The following is a 19,405-nucleotide window of genomic DNA, read 5'->3' as shown; positions in this document are numbered from 1 at the left end:
CTCTCAAGAGCCTCCAGAGCTCCTACCCCAGAGGGACAGAGCCCCTCAGAGGAGCTCCTCAAGGAGCTCTCCTTTAGAATGAGATTTCCTCCAAGAGCACTTCTCCTCAAAGAGATCTATCTCCAAGGAAAGAGCCCTCAAGCATCAGTCCTCAAGGAAATGAGTCTCTCAGAATGAGATCCTCCAGAATAAGAATCAGAAATTGAGATGCCTGAATGAGATCCAAGCTCTTATTTTTAAGGGCAAAAATTTCCTCTGTCACCTCCCCTAAGTCCTTACATCTACCAATCACTGTAGATGTTTCTAAAGGATCGCCCATTTTGAATTCACAGCTGAGTAGTTTTAATCTCTTTAGTAAGTCAGAAAAAAATGGTGCTGTTTTGACAAATTTCATTAAGAAAAAACCTCTGAATAAGTTATCACCCTTTTAGGTTTAAGTAGTTTACAAGTTGCCCCACCTTTTTAGGTACTTAGTATCCCATTGTATCAATTCTAAAACAGTCATGACTCAAAGAACTTCCTGTCCCTTCCATAAGCATGGGTCAAAGCACTTTCATTGTTCAGCAAGGAGTTTTCTGTCCTAAAGCAGTCTTAAGTAGGGTGGAGTAGGAATATTCCCAAGGCAAGGAGTTTTCACATTCAAGTAGAATTCTCACTATCTGCTAGGGAATTTAAGTAGAAGATTCCCCAATGGGGAAATTTCCAACATTCATAAGTCTGAGAAATTTTAAGGTTTACAATACATAGATAGATATAACTTCTATATTAAACTCAGGATCCCAAATTTTATTTATACTTCTTTATGATAGATAAATAGTATAGATACTATAATTACACTATTACTGGTTTAAGTTGGTTTTTGTTTTGCTTTGCTCTTTTTAAATTGCCAAATATGAATAAGTAGTAGTAGTCGTACTTTTGGACCAACAGCAAGCACTAAGAGATGTGTGGGATTAACCAGCCCTCAGGGACAGGAAGAAGAAACCAGAGACAGGAAAGAGAAACCATAGAGAAAGGAAGTGAGGTAGGGGAAGGTTATAAAAGGCTGCCAGCATCAGTTGGTCAGTCTGTCAGTTGCTGACAGTTGGGGTGAGGGGGGGTTGGGGGAGTGAGTTGGTGACAGTGAGGGCTAGCAGTTGCGGGGAAGTTGGCTGCTGGGCATGAGTTGGTTGTTGGGGGTTGGTTGCTGGTGGTACAGATTGGTGATTAGCTACTAATTGGGAGATAGATAGATATATAGATATATTGATTCTGCCTGGTGAGCTGAGCTGAAAGGTGATCAGCTGGACTTACCTGAAGGGTAGTTATGAGCAGCAGTTATAGGTAGATATAGGCAGTTTTAGGTAGTAACTATAGGAAGTTAAAGAATAACTAGTATAGACATTAGGAAATTTTCTTTCTCTACCTCTTTCCTATACTTCTCTCCTTTACTATATTCATTTTACTATATTCTTTTACTATCTCTATTTTAATTAAACTAAATTGCTAATTGTTAAAAGCTGCTAGAAGTTTTCTTTTCTCTGGCTTAAAGGGATAATATTAATGCACAACTCTACTAGTCTCATTAAAACTTAAATTACTAAAAGCTGCTCTCTTATTTTGTCAAAATTCCTAATTTAACTCTTATAATAACAAGAGTACTCCACTTTTAAAATTTAAAACAGCCCTTGTGATACAATTATTTGGAGGGTCCTCTAGTGAAGCTTGATGCTCCATGACCTCCCATCTCTCTCCCTACCAAAAACAAAAGGAAAAAAAAAAACCAAAACCCTAAAAAAAGCAAAAGTGGAAGCAAAAGTGACTAAAACAAAAAGGGAAGCTCATTGCAGTTGGAAGACTTCCTACCCTTCAGGATGAACCACAGAAAATCTTAAGATAAAGGGGCCCTACTGTATATTGTTCTTGAAATAATGTCTTATCTGCACACACAAGCAAAGAAATGTTTGCAAATGTCTTTCAGGCAACGCATGTCATATGTTGCAAGTTTCTACTTTGCAATAAAGACTTTGCTTGCTGAAGAATGGTCACAACACCGTAGCCTAAAATATGTTGACAGTTTGAATTTTATTCATATGAAAGGATCATTTAGTTATCTAAATAAAATTAAGGCTATGACAATAGTATTGTATTCTAATACAAAACAACATACAACCAGAAGTTTTAATAATTACCTTTCCTGCAGTAGCAAAAAATTCTCCATCAGGTGAAAATTTCATTAAATGAACTTGGGAAGCAGTTCTATGAAATATAAAAGCAATTTTCTTCATCAATCTAAGCATTTCAAGGATGATAAAATTAGCAAAGTACTCAATGCTGTTATTCTGATAAGAAAGTCAGACTAACACACCTGAAAATGCACTGCTCTACTATCAAATTCACTTCTATTCTATATAGTCTCATAAAATAACCAATTTACAAACAAGTTAACAAAAAAAAAAATTCAAGACTTAGGAAATAAAGTAACAAATGAATTAAAACCTAAGATGATTTCAAAAGTCAAAATCTTTACATTAATTCTACACATGCAAAAAATACAAAAAGAATTATCTCTTTAAAGATGAAAATTTTAAGGACAGATAGAATTAATTTTTAAAAGCTGGGCTAATCTGTTATAAGTAGACTATAGAATAGACTTCTTTTAAAAAGAAACTGAGATTTCAAAAACAAGGCTTCTGGTTAACTATGTTTCTAGAATTTCATATACTCTTTCCAACATCAAGAAGTTTGGACCAGTAATAACAGTATTTTCCAAGTTAAAATATCTGAAGGGATTTAATTGACTAAGAGCAGTCTTATGTATTGGGCATGACTCATTAAAATATAATCTTCCCTTGATGCTTGTTGAGACTAGTTTTGTTTTATTCAAAACAAGCTCATTTCCCATTATCGTCTTATCTCTTCTATGCTCTGCTGAGCTTTACCTACCTACTCAATCTCCCTATCCCCAGTCTATCCTTAGATAGATAATAGCTAATTTTTTTTAACCTTTACTTTCTGTCTTAAAATCAATACAAGTTTTGGTATCAACGCAGAAGAGCAATAAGGGGCTGGGAAATTGTGATTATGTGACTTACCCAGAGACATACAGCTAGGAAGCATCAGAGGCCATATTTGAACCCAGGACCCCCCAATTCCAGGCCTGGCTCTCTATCCACACTAAGCTGCCTCAATAATAGCTAATCTAAACACTTAACAAATTAATATCCTCTCCCTAATTCAACAAACATAGAAATGTGTGATTTTGTTTTCTAAAAAAAGATATGGGTGCTATCTATAAAGAGATTTGTAGAACTATTCTTCTGTATAGGTTTTAGGAAAGTGGACAGAAAAAGAATTCCAAATAAAACATAATAAAACCTATCTTCCCTGCCCCCTTTTTGATTTTACAGTTGTTTCTAATGCCTAAAAGTTAAATTAAGCATTTTTAACAATATTGTGGTAAGGGAGAAAAAGAATTATCTCTGGAGTCAGAAGACTTATTCTTCTAAGTTCATATCTTGCCTGACTCTTATACCTGTATGACTTCAGTGAAATGATAACCTCCCTGCGGTTACAATTGTCCATTCTGTTAAAAATGAGGGGGCTAAGATTTGGTAAGACTTGATGCCCCTTCTAAGCATAATTCTATAAATCTATGCTGTTAAAATAATTTTTTAAATTGTTTTTATTTGCACATTTGCTACTTACCTACAGTGCCAAATACATCGCCAATCCCCAAAATTAAGATCTGTTTTTTCAGGATTTTCATCTTCAGATTGCTTCTCCAAATTATTATTAGACCAAAGTTGCAAACAGTTAGAACCAGTTAAGAGACGACTGCCTAAAAGAATATAAGGCATAATTTATTCTTTCTCTTTGCAATCTTACATGTAATCATATATTGAAATACAAAATATTTCATGTATTAAAGTTTTATAAAATATTCCAAAATTTTCCCTCTCCTGCCATGCTCTCAGCATGTCTCATATGTCACTGAAAAAAAAAATAGGTCATTCCCCTATAACAGTGATGGCAAACCTATGGAACAGATAGCACAGAGCTCTCTCTGTGGGCACTCAGCCACCTCCCCACCCCACCCCTAGCCCCAGAGTTCATTACTAGCAAGGCAGAGGGGCACAGGTAGAGCTGCTCCCTCCCCCTTTCCAGTGTGCCTGATGACATTTTTTCACATCAACCGCCCCTCTGCCCAACAGCCCAATGGGAATACACAGGGAATAAGATGGGTGGTTCAAAGGCCATAGAGCTGGAGGGGAGCCAAGCACAGGGCCAGTCCCCTCCCCCTCTGTACACTCTCTGAGGACATTCCTCATTTCACCCTCCCCTCCACCCAGTAGACCAATGGGAGCACTTCCTCCCTCTCCTGTGTAGGGTAACAGGAGGGAAGGGCATGACATGAAGGTCTCTGGTGGGGAGCCAGCACAGCACTGTGTCTAGAGGGCAGGTTGGGGGTGGGGCCCAGCACTCCATCTCTAAAAGGTTCACCATCACTGTCTTAAAACTCTGTCTCCTCCCTTTCTCTTCTCATCTGACATCACAAAGATAATTCTCCTCTTTCACCCTTATTACAAGCATGATAAAGTGGTCCTTCTACTAAGGCAAACCATTATACATGCAAAAGGGATGCCATTCCATTCAGTCCTCGTCCCTCTATCACCCATACTCTCTCATCCAACTACTGGCTGCTTCACTACTGACTACAACCTGCCCATGTTTTTCACATCTGCAACAACCCTCATCAGACCAACTGTCTAACCCTGCTAGCAATCATCCCATGTCTTTTCTCCCGTCCATGGCTAAACAACTTGAGAAGGCCATCTACAAGTGGTACCTTACTTCCTTTCTTTTCACTGCCTTTTGATCTCTAAATTCTGGCTTCCAATTTCATTCCAAATGAAACTGCTATTTCCAGAGTTACCAATGACCTATTAATTGTCAAATATAATGACCTTTTCTGAATCCTCATATGTCTTGTCTACTTACAAGATTTTGACAATGTCTAGCATTCTCTTTTCCTTGTACTCTTTCTCTTGGTTTTTATGACATTACTCTTTCCCAGTTCCCCTAAGGTTAAGACTACTCCTTCCCAGTTTTCTTTGCTGAACCTTCATCCAGTTCATACCCTATTATTATAATACATGTTCCCTAAGACTATGTTGGGCCCTATTTTATTCTCCCTATATATTCTTTCACTGGGTGATTTAAGCAGTTCCCAGGGACTCTGTTATCATCTCTATGCTAAGGATCCTCAGATTTACTTATCTAGCCCTAACCTCTCTTGACCTTCAGATCACATTTCCAACAACCTATTGGACATCTTAAATTAGATTGTAGACATCTTAAATTTAATATGTGCAAAACTAAACTCATTATCTTTCTCAGAAAATCATTCCCTCTTCCTAACTTTCCCATTCCCAGTATCACCATACTCCCAGATGCCCATTCACAATCTAAGTATCATACTCAATTCCTCACTCTCATCCTCATATCAAATCAGTTGCCGTGTCCTCTCATTTCTATCTTCACTACAACTCTAGTATGTAACCCCTTCATTCCTCTAAAAGTGCCACTACCCAACAGAAGGCTCTCATCATTGTAAAAGCCTAGATAATCTACCACTCCCCCTCCTTCCCTTCCTGGTTGTCCTCTCTCCAAGGCATCTCCACTCAGCTGTGAAGTTAAATCTTCCAATCTATCTTTCATATTGCTGCCACACTAATGTACTTAATTCAGACTTGATTAGATCTCTCATTTGCTGAAAAACCTTCAGTTCTTCACTACTGCCTACCAAATAAGAGTTCAAACTCAAACATCTGGTACATTTTACCTTCTTAGGCTTACTCTGTATTACTTCTCTCACCTTTGTCTCTCCCCAATATATGCAGATCCCTCTGTACTTTTTAAGTGTTTATGGAATTACTGGTACTTAAGAAATGTTTACTGAATTGTCATAAAAACAATAATTTCTAAATTCAAACAGAATTTTAAAACTTAGAAATTATGAAAAGGTATATCTTTCTTATTCTTAAGGGTGTGCAAACAAAAATTAAGAAGACAACCAACAGTCACTATTTATAGACTACAATCTACTACCAAATACAATTAAGAAAATGTTCATTCCTTTTTAATAACACTGTTTAAATGAATAATTAAAGAGTTTAAGTGTCCTCTGAATCAAAAGCATTGCTATAGTAAACACGAGGAAAAGTGATTGAGCCTTTACCTCTTCCTTCAGTTCTGTAATAATCAAAATAATTATAATACTTTTTTAACTGATCTCACTTAAAAATTAATTATCAATGGATGGAATCTAAATGGAAAGTTAAGATGTAATACATTTTTTTGAATATGTTCAAAGATCTTTTGTACAAGGATATAAGGAAATGTCTCAAGTTGAAATTTTACCAAACTAAAATTTAATATGAGAATAGTCTTATAGCTAGACTAAATATCAAAATGTTTCATTTAATATAGTTTTCTTACCTGTGGGGTCCCACGTTATATTGTGTGCTATGGACTCCAGAAAAAACTGGCCACTTTTCTGCCATTGATTATATAATTCCTAAAAACAAAAGTAATGAATAAGATGACATTACTGGCACCTCTTTCTTCTCTTTTATAAATGTACAAATTACTGTTTATTCCCACTGAAGGAAATTCAAATAATTCAGTTAGCTACCAGTAAATGAGATAAAGGAGACTCATATACAGATATCTTATATTTCTTAGAGCTCAACCATCTTTCCTTCATACTACTCACCCATTTACAAATTCCACACTGTCATTTCTATCTCCACTAAAGTTCAATGGAATGTTGAACAATAGGGTACAATCCTTTGGATTTCATTACAATAAATCACTTCACATTCAGACGCTGCTTTTCATAAACTGATATTCATTTGTTCAATAAATATCTAAACTAAATCCATAATTCATCTTTGTGATTCTCATTTTCAAAGCAATTTTTTCATGTTGTTATAATTCATTACCAAGAGGCCATTATATCAGAACTAATAAAACAGAATTTAAGCTTAATTTAAGTTTTCCCATTCACAAAAGAATGTTTTGAGAACCATAGGCACAAAGATCAAATGATATTTCCTTTTTATGAGGACCTAAATGCTTTCTCTTGAGATATTAATACTTTTACAAATCAGTTTCCAGCCTAATCTCTATGAAATACACATTTATTGCCATTTTTGTAGAGTCTACACTATTTGTCAAAAAAAGGAATTGGTTTTCCTTCAATCTTTCACAACTACTATCATGATTACCAATTATGTACACTCAGAAGGGAAAAATAAATTGCTATTGCTTCTTCTACTTAATTTTATTTTACTTCATGAAGATATATTTTATATAGTGGGATAATTTTTAAATAGCTATATAATAGCTTTTAATTATTTTAGTTATTCTGTTATATGAATCCACACAAACACTGGTATATAGATTACTGTTAAGAACTTTTATGCAGGTAACTCAGTGGATAGAGAACCACATCTGGAGGTCCTGGGTTCAAATTTGACCTACATTGTAGCTTTGTGACTGGGCAAGTCACTTAACCCCAACTGCCTAGCCATTATCATTCTTCTGCCTTGGAACCAATTCTTAGTATCAACTTAGTATCAATTCTGTGACAGAAGGTAAGGATAAAAAAAAAAAGCATATACAGGGACAGCTAGCTGGCTGTTTGGTGGATAGACCATAGAGTGTCAGGCCTGGAGTTGGGAGGACCCAGGTTCAAATCTGACCTCAGACATTTACCAGCTATTATATATAGAATTGATACTAAGACAAAAGAATTTTTTTAAAAAGATAAGAATTTATGTGAGGTTTTAAGGAGTCTTTCAAAGCAAATTTTAAAACCCTTTGAGGAAATTTTTCCTTTATGTTAGATAGTGGAAAGACAATGACATAAGAGTAAAAGAGATTTTGATCCTAGTCTAAGACCTGCCAAGAATTAGGTATATGATCTTATACAAATTACTAAACTTCTCTAAATCTCCATTTCCTAAAAATGGAGTTAATGACACTTAATAAGATACAGGATAAAGTGATTTGAGGAAAATAAAGTCCTTTGTAAATGTGAGGCATATTATTATTTTATCTGACTGATATTGAATGTTATTTTGGAAATCTCCAGTTTCTTCAAGTATTGTGAATATAAAACTCCCATCCCCCTTTTCTGATTATAATAGTATTGTTCTTTATGATTATTTTAAGAACATAATCATTAGTCTTGACTTAATAGTCAAATAACATCATTTGTTCTACATGGATTATAAACATTAGCTAAGAAAAATAGTTTACATCTTGTCCTTAAGCCTATAACCCAAGAGTTTCCACATAGCCCACTATACTCCTCTTTTTTGTAAAACAAGATAGTCAGACGGAGCTGCTGACTCCTAGTACTACATCAATAATTGTCAGCAGAAAAACAACTAGCCTCCAACCCCTTATTGCAGAGGCCTTGGAAAGGTCAACCATAATAATAGACAAGTTACCACCCATAGTGGTTTTTTTTTTTTACACTTTCTAGCTTAATCAGCATTTCCGTCATTAATTAAAAACTACCTATGTGAAAGATTTTGCATTCATTCTATTTTAATTGTGATTATATTTTCTGTTACTGTGTCATCAGATTTCTTGGCATAAAAGGCTCTCTCCTACTACTGTACTCCTACTGGCTTGGGGTCTCTGGTTTTGATCTTGACCAGGTCCGGCTTTATTGGGAGTTTGGCCTCCTCTCAATAAACCTATTTAGCTTGGAGTTTTTGTGTTGGTGTGATAAATTTTTGCCACAGTTTCATCCCGAAGGGAGCCAGAAAAAGACTGCTCATTTATCTCTGTCATACTTCTTATTTATAAAGTCATTACGTGCAACTCTGAAGTTAGCTAAACTATCCTCATTCTTTTTGTTACAGGTCTTATTTTCCACTCTGGGACATTCCACTTCTTTACCACATCTTGAAGCCTATATGAACTGTTCATAAGTAATTACAAACTATGGTAAAGAAGTGGAATGTCATGTCAAAGATACAAATACCTTTGAAAATGTAATAAAGGAGACAGAAATGAAAATTATCACACTAAACCAGATTATTGTCATTTTTCCAGTTACTGTACTGCTTATTGCTAAACTTTAGTTAATCAAAAGCTTATCAGTAAAATAAGCAAAGAATCAGCAGAGTCAAAACAGTTTCAAGATATTTCATCTAAACTAGTTTACTGTCCTAGTAAAATAAAACTATATACTGAAGAAAATGTTTACTATACCCTTAACAATATATATCTTCCTAAATATTGATGGTCACAGTGATTCATACAAAATCAGAAAAAAAGAACCTTTCAGTAAACAAGAAATCTTAACCACTAAAAGAAAAAAAATTATAAACTGCTTACCACATTTGGAGTGTTCTTTTGCTTCAGTAGGTTAACTGGTTCAAAAACACAAATAATGTTTCCATATGAAGCTGCAATCTTTAAGAAGACAAATAAAAATTTCTATGTAACATGGCAAATAAATGTGTATTCCATTTTTATGCAGATCAGTGTTTTTGTGGCTTTCTTCTATTAAATCTTCCAGTAGAATATCTGAGCTTTATTAGACTTAAAAATGGAATTTAGATTGATTAGAAAAAATTAGAATAATTAATTTGAATTAAAATAACATTTTCAGAATTAAAATTCCTTTGGAGATCATAATATTTGTACCATCTCAACATGCCTTCCTGATTCTCTAATATGCAGAATCATGGAAAGACCATTAGATAAGGAGTCAGATCACCAGGTTTCAGTTCCTGGTTCTGGTGCTTCCTGTCTATGGCACTTTAGGCAACTCTCTTAGCTTCTCTGAGCCCAAGTTTCTCCATCTGTAAAATGAAGTAATTGAATGAAATCATCTCCAACCTTCCTTTTAGTTCTAAATCCCAGATCAGATATCAGAGATAAGTGAAATATGGTATTTAGAGTACAATTCATAACTATTAATTTGTTACTCTCTCAAATCTATTGAGTCAAATTGAATGCATAAATCAAAGCTCCTACCTGGGATAGCATTTTTCTCAACTATCCCTCAAATAGTTCCTTCTTTTAAAATGAAGTAATCCATTTCTAGAGGTACAGGAACCTTCCCTTAGTGTGCCACAAAAATAGAATCTTCTAAAGAACTTAGAGATCATATAGCACAGCTGATTCTTTTCATGTTTGAAAAACAAAAAGAATTGAGGTATCGAAAGATCAAGCACTCTGTTTAAGGTCACACAGCAGCAGAACACAAGAGCTGAAGTCTCCCCGGTTCACAGATTAGGAACTTTGGAGTTTTATCCTCTTCATTTTACAAAAGAAGAAAACCAAATGCCAGTGAGATGAAGGGAATGTCCAAAGTTCACACAGTATATCTAGGGCTAGATTCTGGGGACTTTATTCTGATTCCAAAACTCTCTCACAACCATATTCCAGAAGAAACTGCCTTGATAAACTGCTCCATTCCAAATTTAAAACTTGCCTAAATTAAACCAAACCTTTAAGAAGTTCCACATTAAATATGCTATTCTGAGAGCCTCAAAACTCTAACAAAATTTCTTGAACTAAACCCTCAGGCCCACATACAATCCTTTGTTTGACCTTTCAAAACCTTCTGATGTTTTAAATCTACAAAATAAAAGAAACTTTGAAATCACACAAAATGTGTTTAATCCTTCATTTGTTGCAATGTTTACTCAGTTTGCCTTTTCATACTTCCATTTATTTCCTGATATGTAAATTCTCTAAAACAGGAATTTTACTTTCTTCCTTTAATTTCCACTTATGTTTCATGGATAAACAGGATTAAGTATCATCTGAGTTAGATTTTTCTTAAAAGTAAAAAAAAAGGGGGCACCTGGGTAGCTCAGTGGATTGAGTGTCAGGCCTAGAGACAGGAGGTCCTAGGTTCAAATCTGGCCTCAGCCACTTCCCAGCTGTGTGACCCTGGGCAAGTCACTTGACCCCCATTGCCTAGCCCTTACCACTCTTCTGCCTTGGAGCTAATACACAGTATTGATTCCAAGACGGAAGGTAAGGGTTTTAAAAAAAAAAGTAAAAAAAAATTTCATCAAGACAGAAGTTAATATAAGTAATCCATGCAACACAACCCAGGATGGTCTAAAATTCCCAATCTAATCTGGTCAAAGCTGCAAAACTCTAAAGAAAAACTAAATAAGAGAAAAATCTAGTTTAATATAGAAAATGTTTCCTGAATTATGTATCATGGAATATTTGCTAAAATGGCAAATCTTCTGAATCAATGTGACAATGCTAAGTGAATAATTGATTCCATTTTTACTAACACAAATCATAATTTATGACATATTTCATTTTTTCACAGCAATCCTTTACTAGTTAAGCACTTAATTTCAGCCTTTAAATAGCTATAATGTAGCAATTTCCTTCCCACCCCCAAACTGAAAAAAATTCAGTTACAGGCTAGGACCATGATGGCAAACCTATGGCATGTGTGCCAAACATGGCACCTACACAAAAGACTTTCCATGGGCAAGGTTAGGCTTGGCCCTCTGGGAGGCTGGCCTAGCCCCCAAAAGTAGGGGTGGGGCATTCTGGCCTCTTTCTCCACAGTCTGAGGAGCTGAGCACACAAGTGAGCTCAGCTCAGCCCAGGGGGTGGCCACGCCCCTCAGTCCCACCACCCCACCCCACCCCCAGGCTCCAGGGAGCTCAGGAGAAGGCTAATTGACTCAGATTGGAGATAGATTCTAAGAACCTATAGCCCCACAAAAGGAACAAAGTCCTTTTAGTCTTTGTGGGCCCTTACTGGGTGAATAGAACAGGTAACAATCCAGCTTTTGGTAAGCAAAGGATTAAGTCCAGGCCCAACAGACTGCACAGACCCTAATTAAAATAACTCCCTGAGTAAATCCAGGGTTGAGCCCTATTCACCAAGCCCTGTGGAAATATGCTAATCAGATCTTCCCTAATCCTTCAAAGGAGGATGGAGAAGGCGGCAGCCGGGTGACTCAGTGGATTGAGAGACAGGAGGTCCTGGGTTCAAATTTGACCTCAGATACTTCCTAGCTGTGTGACCTCTGGGCAAGTCAGTTGACCCCCACTGCCTAGCCCTTACCATTCTTCTGCCTTGGAACAAATACATAAGGTAAGGGTTTAAAAATAAAAAAGGGGATGGAGAAATCACACACCCAGCCCAAAGGGCTTCCATTCAAATGGAGGGTGCCCATCTAGCCATCCTATCCACCCCCACAGGGTAAGGCAGAGATGGACTCAGAAACAGGAAGAAGTCTTCTGGATTTTGAACTATGTGCACCCAGCTACCTGGGCAGAAAATTCCCCAATTCAATTAGCAGTAGCTAAAGTCAGTCCCTCAAATCCCCAGTCCCTAACAAGCCCCCAAAGCCTGCCAAATGCCTGAGGCTTCCAGGAAATTTGCATCCACTCCAAGTTCTAGAGGCAGCCTCTCACTTTAACTGTCCCCAGGCCCACCCGTAGAAGTACTCAGATGAGGGTTGGGTCAGGGACCTTTTCCTTTTAAGGACTCCCCTACTGAGTAGCATTTGCACTGGGAGCCGGTCACCTCCTGGAAGGGAGGTGTATTCCTCTAATTGTACAGACTGGTATCCTCGGCAGCCACAGCCCTGCATGCAGTCAGCTAGGAGCGGGCCCTGGCAGCCAGGCAGTCTGGGGGGGTTCTAACAGATTCCCTGCCCCTGGCCCAGGCACCATATCTTGTCTGTTGTCCACAACAATGCAACAAAACCAGAAGTTTGGGCAAATGAGAACTTTTGGAGAGTAGGCTGCAATCTCCCAACAAATGAGGTGTGCTGCTCTGCTTCAGGAGAAAGACTGCCCAACTTTTGAATTTATTGAGTTTTAAGTATAGGTTCAAGCTGGCAGAATTTGCAAAGAAAACACTGAATTAATATCAATAAAAGGCTTCTTGATTAGATCAGTCGCAAGTGAAAAATGGCTCTGAGCTGTTCTGCCCTATAACCTTGGGCAAGTCACTAAGTCTACGAAGACTAACGGCCTCCTTTACATAGCCGAGCGTATTCTATCTGAAACTAACAAGGCTGTACATCATTCCGGGGCTCACGTTTCCTAGGAGGAACACGCAATGTGAGTTACAAAGAGAAGTGACCGCAACAACATGGGGCAGCTGGGACTCTAGTCCTCCGTCCTCCGAAGCCTTACCTTCTGCCTTGGAATACTATGCATTGATTCTAAGGCAGAAGAGTGGTAAGGGCTAGGCAATGGGAGCCAGGCCAGGGTCACATTTGAACCCAGGACTTCCTGTCTCTAGGCCTGGCTCTCCATCCACTGAGTCATCCAGCTGCCCCACAAAGCCAATTTTTTTTTTAAACCCTTACCTTCTACCTTAGAATCAATACTATTACAACCCCAGCCATCTTTTTCTACTCTTGTAGAGTACTGAGACTGTTTCTCCATTTTGGTCAGGTGAGTGATAGGGACTGATCTCTTTCTAAGCTACCTAAGGGCTTGGGCCTTTTGGCCCAGCCTAAACAGAGCGGGTATTTAAGCCCTATTCCCTTCTCTCCCCTTTCTCTCTCTCTCTCTCTCTCTCTCTCTCTCTCTCTCTCTCTCTCTCTCTCTCTAATTCCTTTCTTCCTCCTGTTTGTAATTAAAACTCCATAAAAGGTTGACGGCTGACTTGAGTTTTCATTTAGGAATTACATAGCTGAATTCCTTGGCGACCTTAAATTAATATATATCAGTCTTTAAGTGATTTCCTTGTCACATTGTGGAAAAGTCACTGGTTCGGGAGTTAGAAATCCTTGGTTCAAACCCTGTCTCTGAAGCCCCCGTCTTTATTATCTTAGGTAGATTACTTAATCTTTCTGGGCCTCGTTACTGCTTCATCTTGGAAAAATGACAGTTGCATTATTAGATGGTCTAGAAAGTCTTCTTTACCTTTCAATTCATGACCTTTACATATTTAATCAGACAATATTGTTAAGGATCATCAAGTCCTAGGGAAATTGACTCCCAAAACTTATACTCACCGAAAACTAATTGATGTCAGAAAGTTAATTTACAAAGAAAAACCTCTTCAGGTAGAGCAGGCAATTGAGAAGACCAAACGAAAATGAATGTGTGAAAATGGCACAAGGAATACATTTTAAGAGATTCAAAATTATTTCAATTGCTTCTTTTATTCTTCTTACACAAACATTCACATCAAGAGTGTAGATACTAAGCTCTTGCTTTAATATTGGCTTGGCTTTGGGAAGAGAGCAGCTGTGTAGCTCAGTGGATGGAGAGCCAGGCCTGGAGACAGGAAGTCCTAGGTTAAAGTCTGGCCTCAGACACTTCTTAGCTGTGTGACCCTGGGCAAGTCATTTCACCCCCATTGCCCAGCCCGTACCACTCCTCTGCCTTAGAACCAAAACATATTGATTTCAAGACAGAAGATAAGGGTTTAAATAAATAAACAAAGAACTTAGAAGGAAAAACAAATTTAAGTTGTATACTTGCTTTTTCCACTTCCTTTCCTTTTATTCAACTTTTTGTCATCTGACTTTAGACTTCATAACTCATCTGAAACTGCTTTCTCTAAATTTACCAATAATTTTTTTTAATTAGCAATTCCCTCAGTCCTCATTCTACTTGACCTATCTGCTACACTTGACAATGCTGACCACCTTTATGCTTTCCTTTCTGGGTTTTCATGGCATTATTCCTTCTGGGTTCTTTTCCTACTTGTCTCACCACTCCTCAGTCTCTTTAATGATTAACTGAGGGTATTTTCTGATATATTATCTTGGACCTCTTTTCTTCTCCAATGAGAGGTTCTTAAATATGTATTGTAGACCTTTCTGGCAATCTGGTGAATTCTCTGGGCCAGTTCCCAGAATGATGCTTTCAAATACATAAAATAAGATACAAAGGATTACAAAGGAAGCCAATCACATTGAATTCGTTATCAAAATACTTTTAAAGAAATTAGACTCCAAGTTAAGAATCCTTATTCTAATGTTCTCCCTTGATAATTTCATCAGATCCCATGTTTAAGTACCATCTTTATACAGCTGCCTCCTCAATTGTACACCCAGCCCTAGTCACTCCCCTGAGCTTCAGTCATGACTCATGAATCACCTAGTTGAACATTTCAAACTAGATGTCTTGGAAACATTAAATTTAAAATATGAACTCATCATATTTCCACAAAATCTTCCCCTCTTTTCCCTATTTCTTGAAGGCTACCATGATCTTTTTCATTCCCCTCATTCATAATCTCAACTCCTCACTCTCCAACATTCAATATATCCAATCAGTCACCAGATCATGCTGTTTTCACCTTTATAACCTCTTGCAACAGACCATTTTCCTCTACTCACACAGCTACTTTCATTTAGGCCCTCATCATCTCTCATTATTGCAACAATCTCCTAAATTGTTTCTTTGACTCAAAACTCTCACTGTCCAAATAATCCTACCTCCAGCTATCGAAGAATTATTCCATATTCAAGTCTGAACAGGTGATTTCCTTATTCAATCAAATCCAATAGCTTCCAATGGTGTCTAGGTTAAAAAAAAATTCCTTTGATTTAGCACTTAAAATCCAACCCAGTTCCAATCTTTCCAGCTTGTTGGACATGATTTCTGAGTTCTAACTGATCTTCTCTTTCCTCATATGTAGCATGCTTTCTCCCCTCTCCATGCTTTTGCATTGACCATACCCATTTTCAATGACTGCAATTCACTCCCTTCTTCTCACCGCTTCAAAGTCTCTCTCTTCCTTTAGATTGCAGCATGAGTACTACATAAATTTTTCCTGATTCCCTCAGCCTCTAGTGTCCTTCCCAAACTATCTTGTATTTCAGCATTTAAATTTATTAGCTTTATACTAATTCTGCATATATTTTTATATGTAAATATTCTCCATTAGAATATACGCTCCTTGAAAATAGGGGTTATTTCATTCTTTGTACTTCTTATGTCCATTGTAATTGATTCCTGGGCATTTCAAATTGCATGTGCCAGTGATATCTTAAACCCAATGTATCCAAAATGAAATTCATTATCTTTATCCCTAAATCATCCTCTTCATAACTTCCCTATGTCTGCTATTTCGGTTGAAGGCACCAACCATCCTTTCCAGGTTTGTAACCTTGGTATTATCATGAGCTCCTAACTCTCCTTCACTCCACATATCTAAACAGATGCCAGACCATCACCCCATACCTAGATTATTATAATAGCCTTTTAATTGATTTCTATGACACAAGACTCTCATCGCTCCAGTTTATTCATACAATGCTACCAAAATAATTTTCCGTAAGTGCCAATATGACTATGTGATTCTCCAACTCAGACAACTCCAATTACTTCCTACTGCCTCTAGAATAAAAATCAAACTCTGCTGTTTAGCTTTTAACTCTAGAAGGACTAAAATTTAAGAATATCTTGAAAGAAAAAACCATCAACTGATACAGTACATTTTTTAATACATGAGGCAAAGAAAACAGATAATAGGTAGAAATTTGTTATTTTGAAGTAAATTAGATTCTTCTAACTTTAAAGTCCTATATCTGTGGTAGTGAACCTATGGCATGCACGCCAGAGGGGACACTCAGGCCTGTCCACCGTCAACCCAGCACACAGTTCACCAGATTTCATTACTAGAAAACCTTATGTCTCTTACTCACACACTATACTCCATCTCCCCCTCTTGATGCTTTTGCACTGTCCATCCTCTTTTCTTAAAAGATACTTCCCCTTTCTCTAGAAGGCAGGAAAGGAGTCAGTCTTTTTCACTCACCCATATGGTAGTCTAAAGAGAAGATCCTCCAAGAGCTCCAAGTCCAAAAAACTTCCCACAAAAGCTCCCGTCCACAGGAAGTTCCAACTATTTTTAAAGACCCTGCTTTGCATCACTTCCTGTGGAGGCACTTTACATGGACCAATTGTAGTTTATAAATTTTCTTAGGACTGCCTAGGGGTCAGACGTTTCTGAATTGTCACCCACTTTAGCACGTGGGTTGTGGACCTACCCCCACTTAAGCCTAAAGTGGGGGTATATAAGTTTCTGGTGATTAAATGTAAAAGTAGGCTGGGGAGAGTTAATCCCATCTTCACAATCCCCTGTCTCCCCAATGGATCCTGTCTCCCCTGACAAGTCTCCCCAATGAACCATTTATCATAGGAGGGACTAGCTTCCAGACAGGCCTTGTAGCTGGAACCATTGCTTTATTCACCACTGGCCCCACTGACTCATGGTCCTCTGGTGGAGGGTTAACAAACCTTGCCTGGCTCAAACTGGACCGGAGTAATTATCTAGATGATAGGATAGATACCTTCTCTACCCTCTTTCTCATTTCTTTACTTTACTCTTTCCCTCAATTTTGTAAATAAAGCTGCTAAAAAGTTATTTGACTTGAGATATATTAATTTCAGCAACCACATTCTCTTATATTTTGTCCAACTTTAATTTTTAATCCTTACATTTCTGGCAGACCACGAAGATTATGATAGTACCCTCAAAGTTCCCTCAATTTTCTTAAATTTTTCCTTCACTTTGTTACTATCTCAAGTCAGTTTTTTTCAGTAACTGGTTCTACAATTTACTGCTGGAAAAGGGAAATGAGTCCAAACATTTTATTTCCTTTTTCCCTTAACATAAAGAGAACACAGCTATTTTTTTTACTTAGCAGCATTAGCTGACTGGTCTTTTTTCCCTTAGGTAACAATAGCTGTGTTTTCTCCTCAGGACTTTTTAACTAGGTAGACAGCTTCTATCTCTTCCACCCTTGCCTCAGGGGGAAGCAACCCAATTAGCTGGCCCTCAACCTGGGGAGACTCTAACTGAAGGCCAAAATTCCAGAGTACTAGTGGAAGGTAGTGAGCAATTAGAGGGAGTTCATTATTAAGCTGAAATTAACAAAGTTTTAGACTTGCTTTGCTCCTGCAAGTCTATTTTCTCCCTTTTTCCGAGCCCCCACGTGCCTCGCACTTAAGTAGGAGGTGAAACCTAGGGAGATCACTAAGGAAGAACAGCATTAAAGTAACAAAAAACTGGTCCTTTTTACCTTGAGAGTATTTTAGAGTCCAAATATAAGAGTAAAGTAATTTATAAACTCTTTTTGTCCCAGGCCAATCCAGAAAAGCAGCATTTTGCCCAAAGAAATCAGCACATGGTAAGAAACACATGGTCCTAGCATTTTCTCTAAAATAAAAAACTCAGCCTCAGGCCAAAGGCTTTTTTGCCTGTCCTCCATCCAAAAGCTAATTAGATAAGCTTTGTCTACATTCTTAAAAGGATCACACACCCCTAACCAGTAGCACCACCTACTGACAAAAAGTAGAATTGCAAAGCATGGCCCAGTTTCCTGCTTATCTCAAAAAGCTCCCAATCCAAGAGAGCATTAGAACTTGCACAGCGCAAAGTTATCTTCTCTTACTACTGTTCTTAAGTGCACTGGTCCTTGCAATTAGCTCAAATAATCCTGAGATTCAGAGGGGAGATTCACCTCTCTACACCCTCTTGTTATTTGGGCCTGCCCAGTCTTTGCAATACACCTAATATGGGGTTCATCCACACTATGCCCAGTGTGGGTACAGGGAACCCCAGGTGTGACCAAAAGAATCTAGATGTGTGATGATACTGGGGAAGTGAAGGAATCTTAATGAGTCTGGAAATTAATTTTAAGCCTTTTTCAAACCCCATTGCTTTATTGATATTAACTGTTTGAGTTTGTTCCCCCCAAAATAGTAAACAAATCTTTGTAACACAACTATTGGAATTGGAGAAAAGGACTCTTGAATTCAGTGCCTGTATCCTATCACATATATTGTATTTGCCGATTGCTTGTTTTAAGGTTTAATTTTGTTTTGTTAAATTCACATATTAATCTAATGTAATATATTCTGTTACACTATGTCACTTTCTGTTACTGTGTTTTGGCAATTTGCTATATGTGCTGTTACATTGCCTTTATTTGTACCTCCCCCCCCTCCCCCCATGACTGGACTAGAGAAAATACTATTGTAAAAATTCATAAACAAGTTGCACAAACCCTTTTCCATGGCAAAACCATATGTCCATATGGATGCTGAGTTTGTCACCAGATCCATCGAGGTCACATATTGTCTATACAGCCTTTTGTTCCTTTTTGCCTTTGTTAATTGTCAGATAGATGTTGATGGATGGACTGGTTACAACCTGTATGCAACCTTTGGAGAACTTAATGACCTAAGAATTTAAATTTATTTTAAGGAGTCTTCAGAAGTGATTTTTCAGTATATCTATTAGCATCCCTACCTCTGACTGATCATTTGCCTGCCATTGAGTTGTTTGTAACAAGAGGTAAAGGGTCCATTTAGTAGTTGAAGTGTTGTTGTGTTCCCTACCTCTGCATTTCTGGGAGGTGGGAAGGTTT

At 37.5% G+C, this 19,405-nt stretch overlaps 1 protein-coding gene across 5 annotated transcripts in view; it reads right to left on the bottom strand.

Moving 5' to 3' along the window:
* The window catches only part of DMXL1 (Dmx like 1), a 178,679-nt gene that overhangs the window by 144,123 nt on the left and 15,151 nt on the right, over positions 1 to 19,405 (bottom strand). For all 5 annotated transcript variants that reach the window (XM_007497841.3, XM_007497843.3, XM_056803948.1 and 2 more), the window contains exons 3-6: positions 9,400 to 9,477; positions 6,481 to 6,559; positions 3,688 to 3,820; positions 2,172 to 2,238 (exon numbers count right to left, since the gene is read on the bottom strand). In XM_007497841.3, the coding sequence (XP_007497903.2) occupies positions 2,172 to 2,238; positions 3,688 to 3,820; positions 6,481 to 6,559; positions 9,400 to 9,477 (357 nt within the window). The remainder of the gene's footprint in view (positions 1 to 2,171; positions 2,239 to 3,687; positions 3,821 to 6,480; positions 6,560 to 9,399; positions 9,478 to 19,405) is intronic.

The sequence above is a fragment of the Monodelphis domestica genome, chromosome 7 (assembly GCF_027887165.1).
Source record: "Monodelphis domestica isolate mMonDom1 chromosome 7, mMonDom1.pri, whole genome shotgun sequence".
Taxonomy (NCBI): Eukaryota; Metazoa; Chordata; class Mammalia; order Didelphimorphia; family Didelphidae; genus Monodelphis; species Monodelphis domestica.
This window is presented reverse-complemented; position numbering and strand designations above follow the sequence as displayed.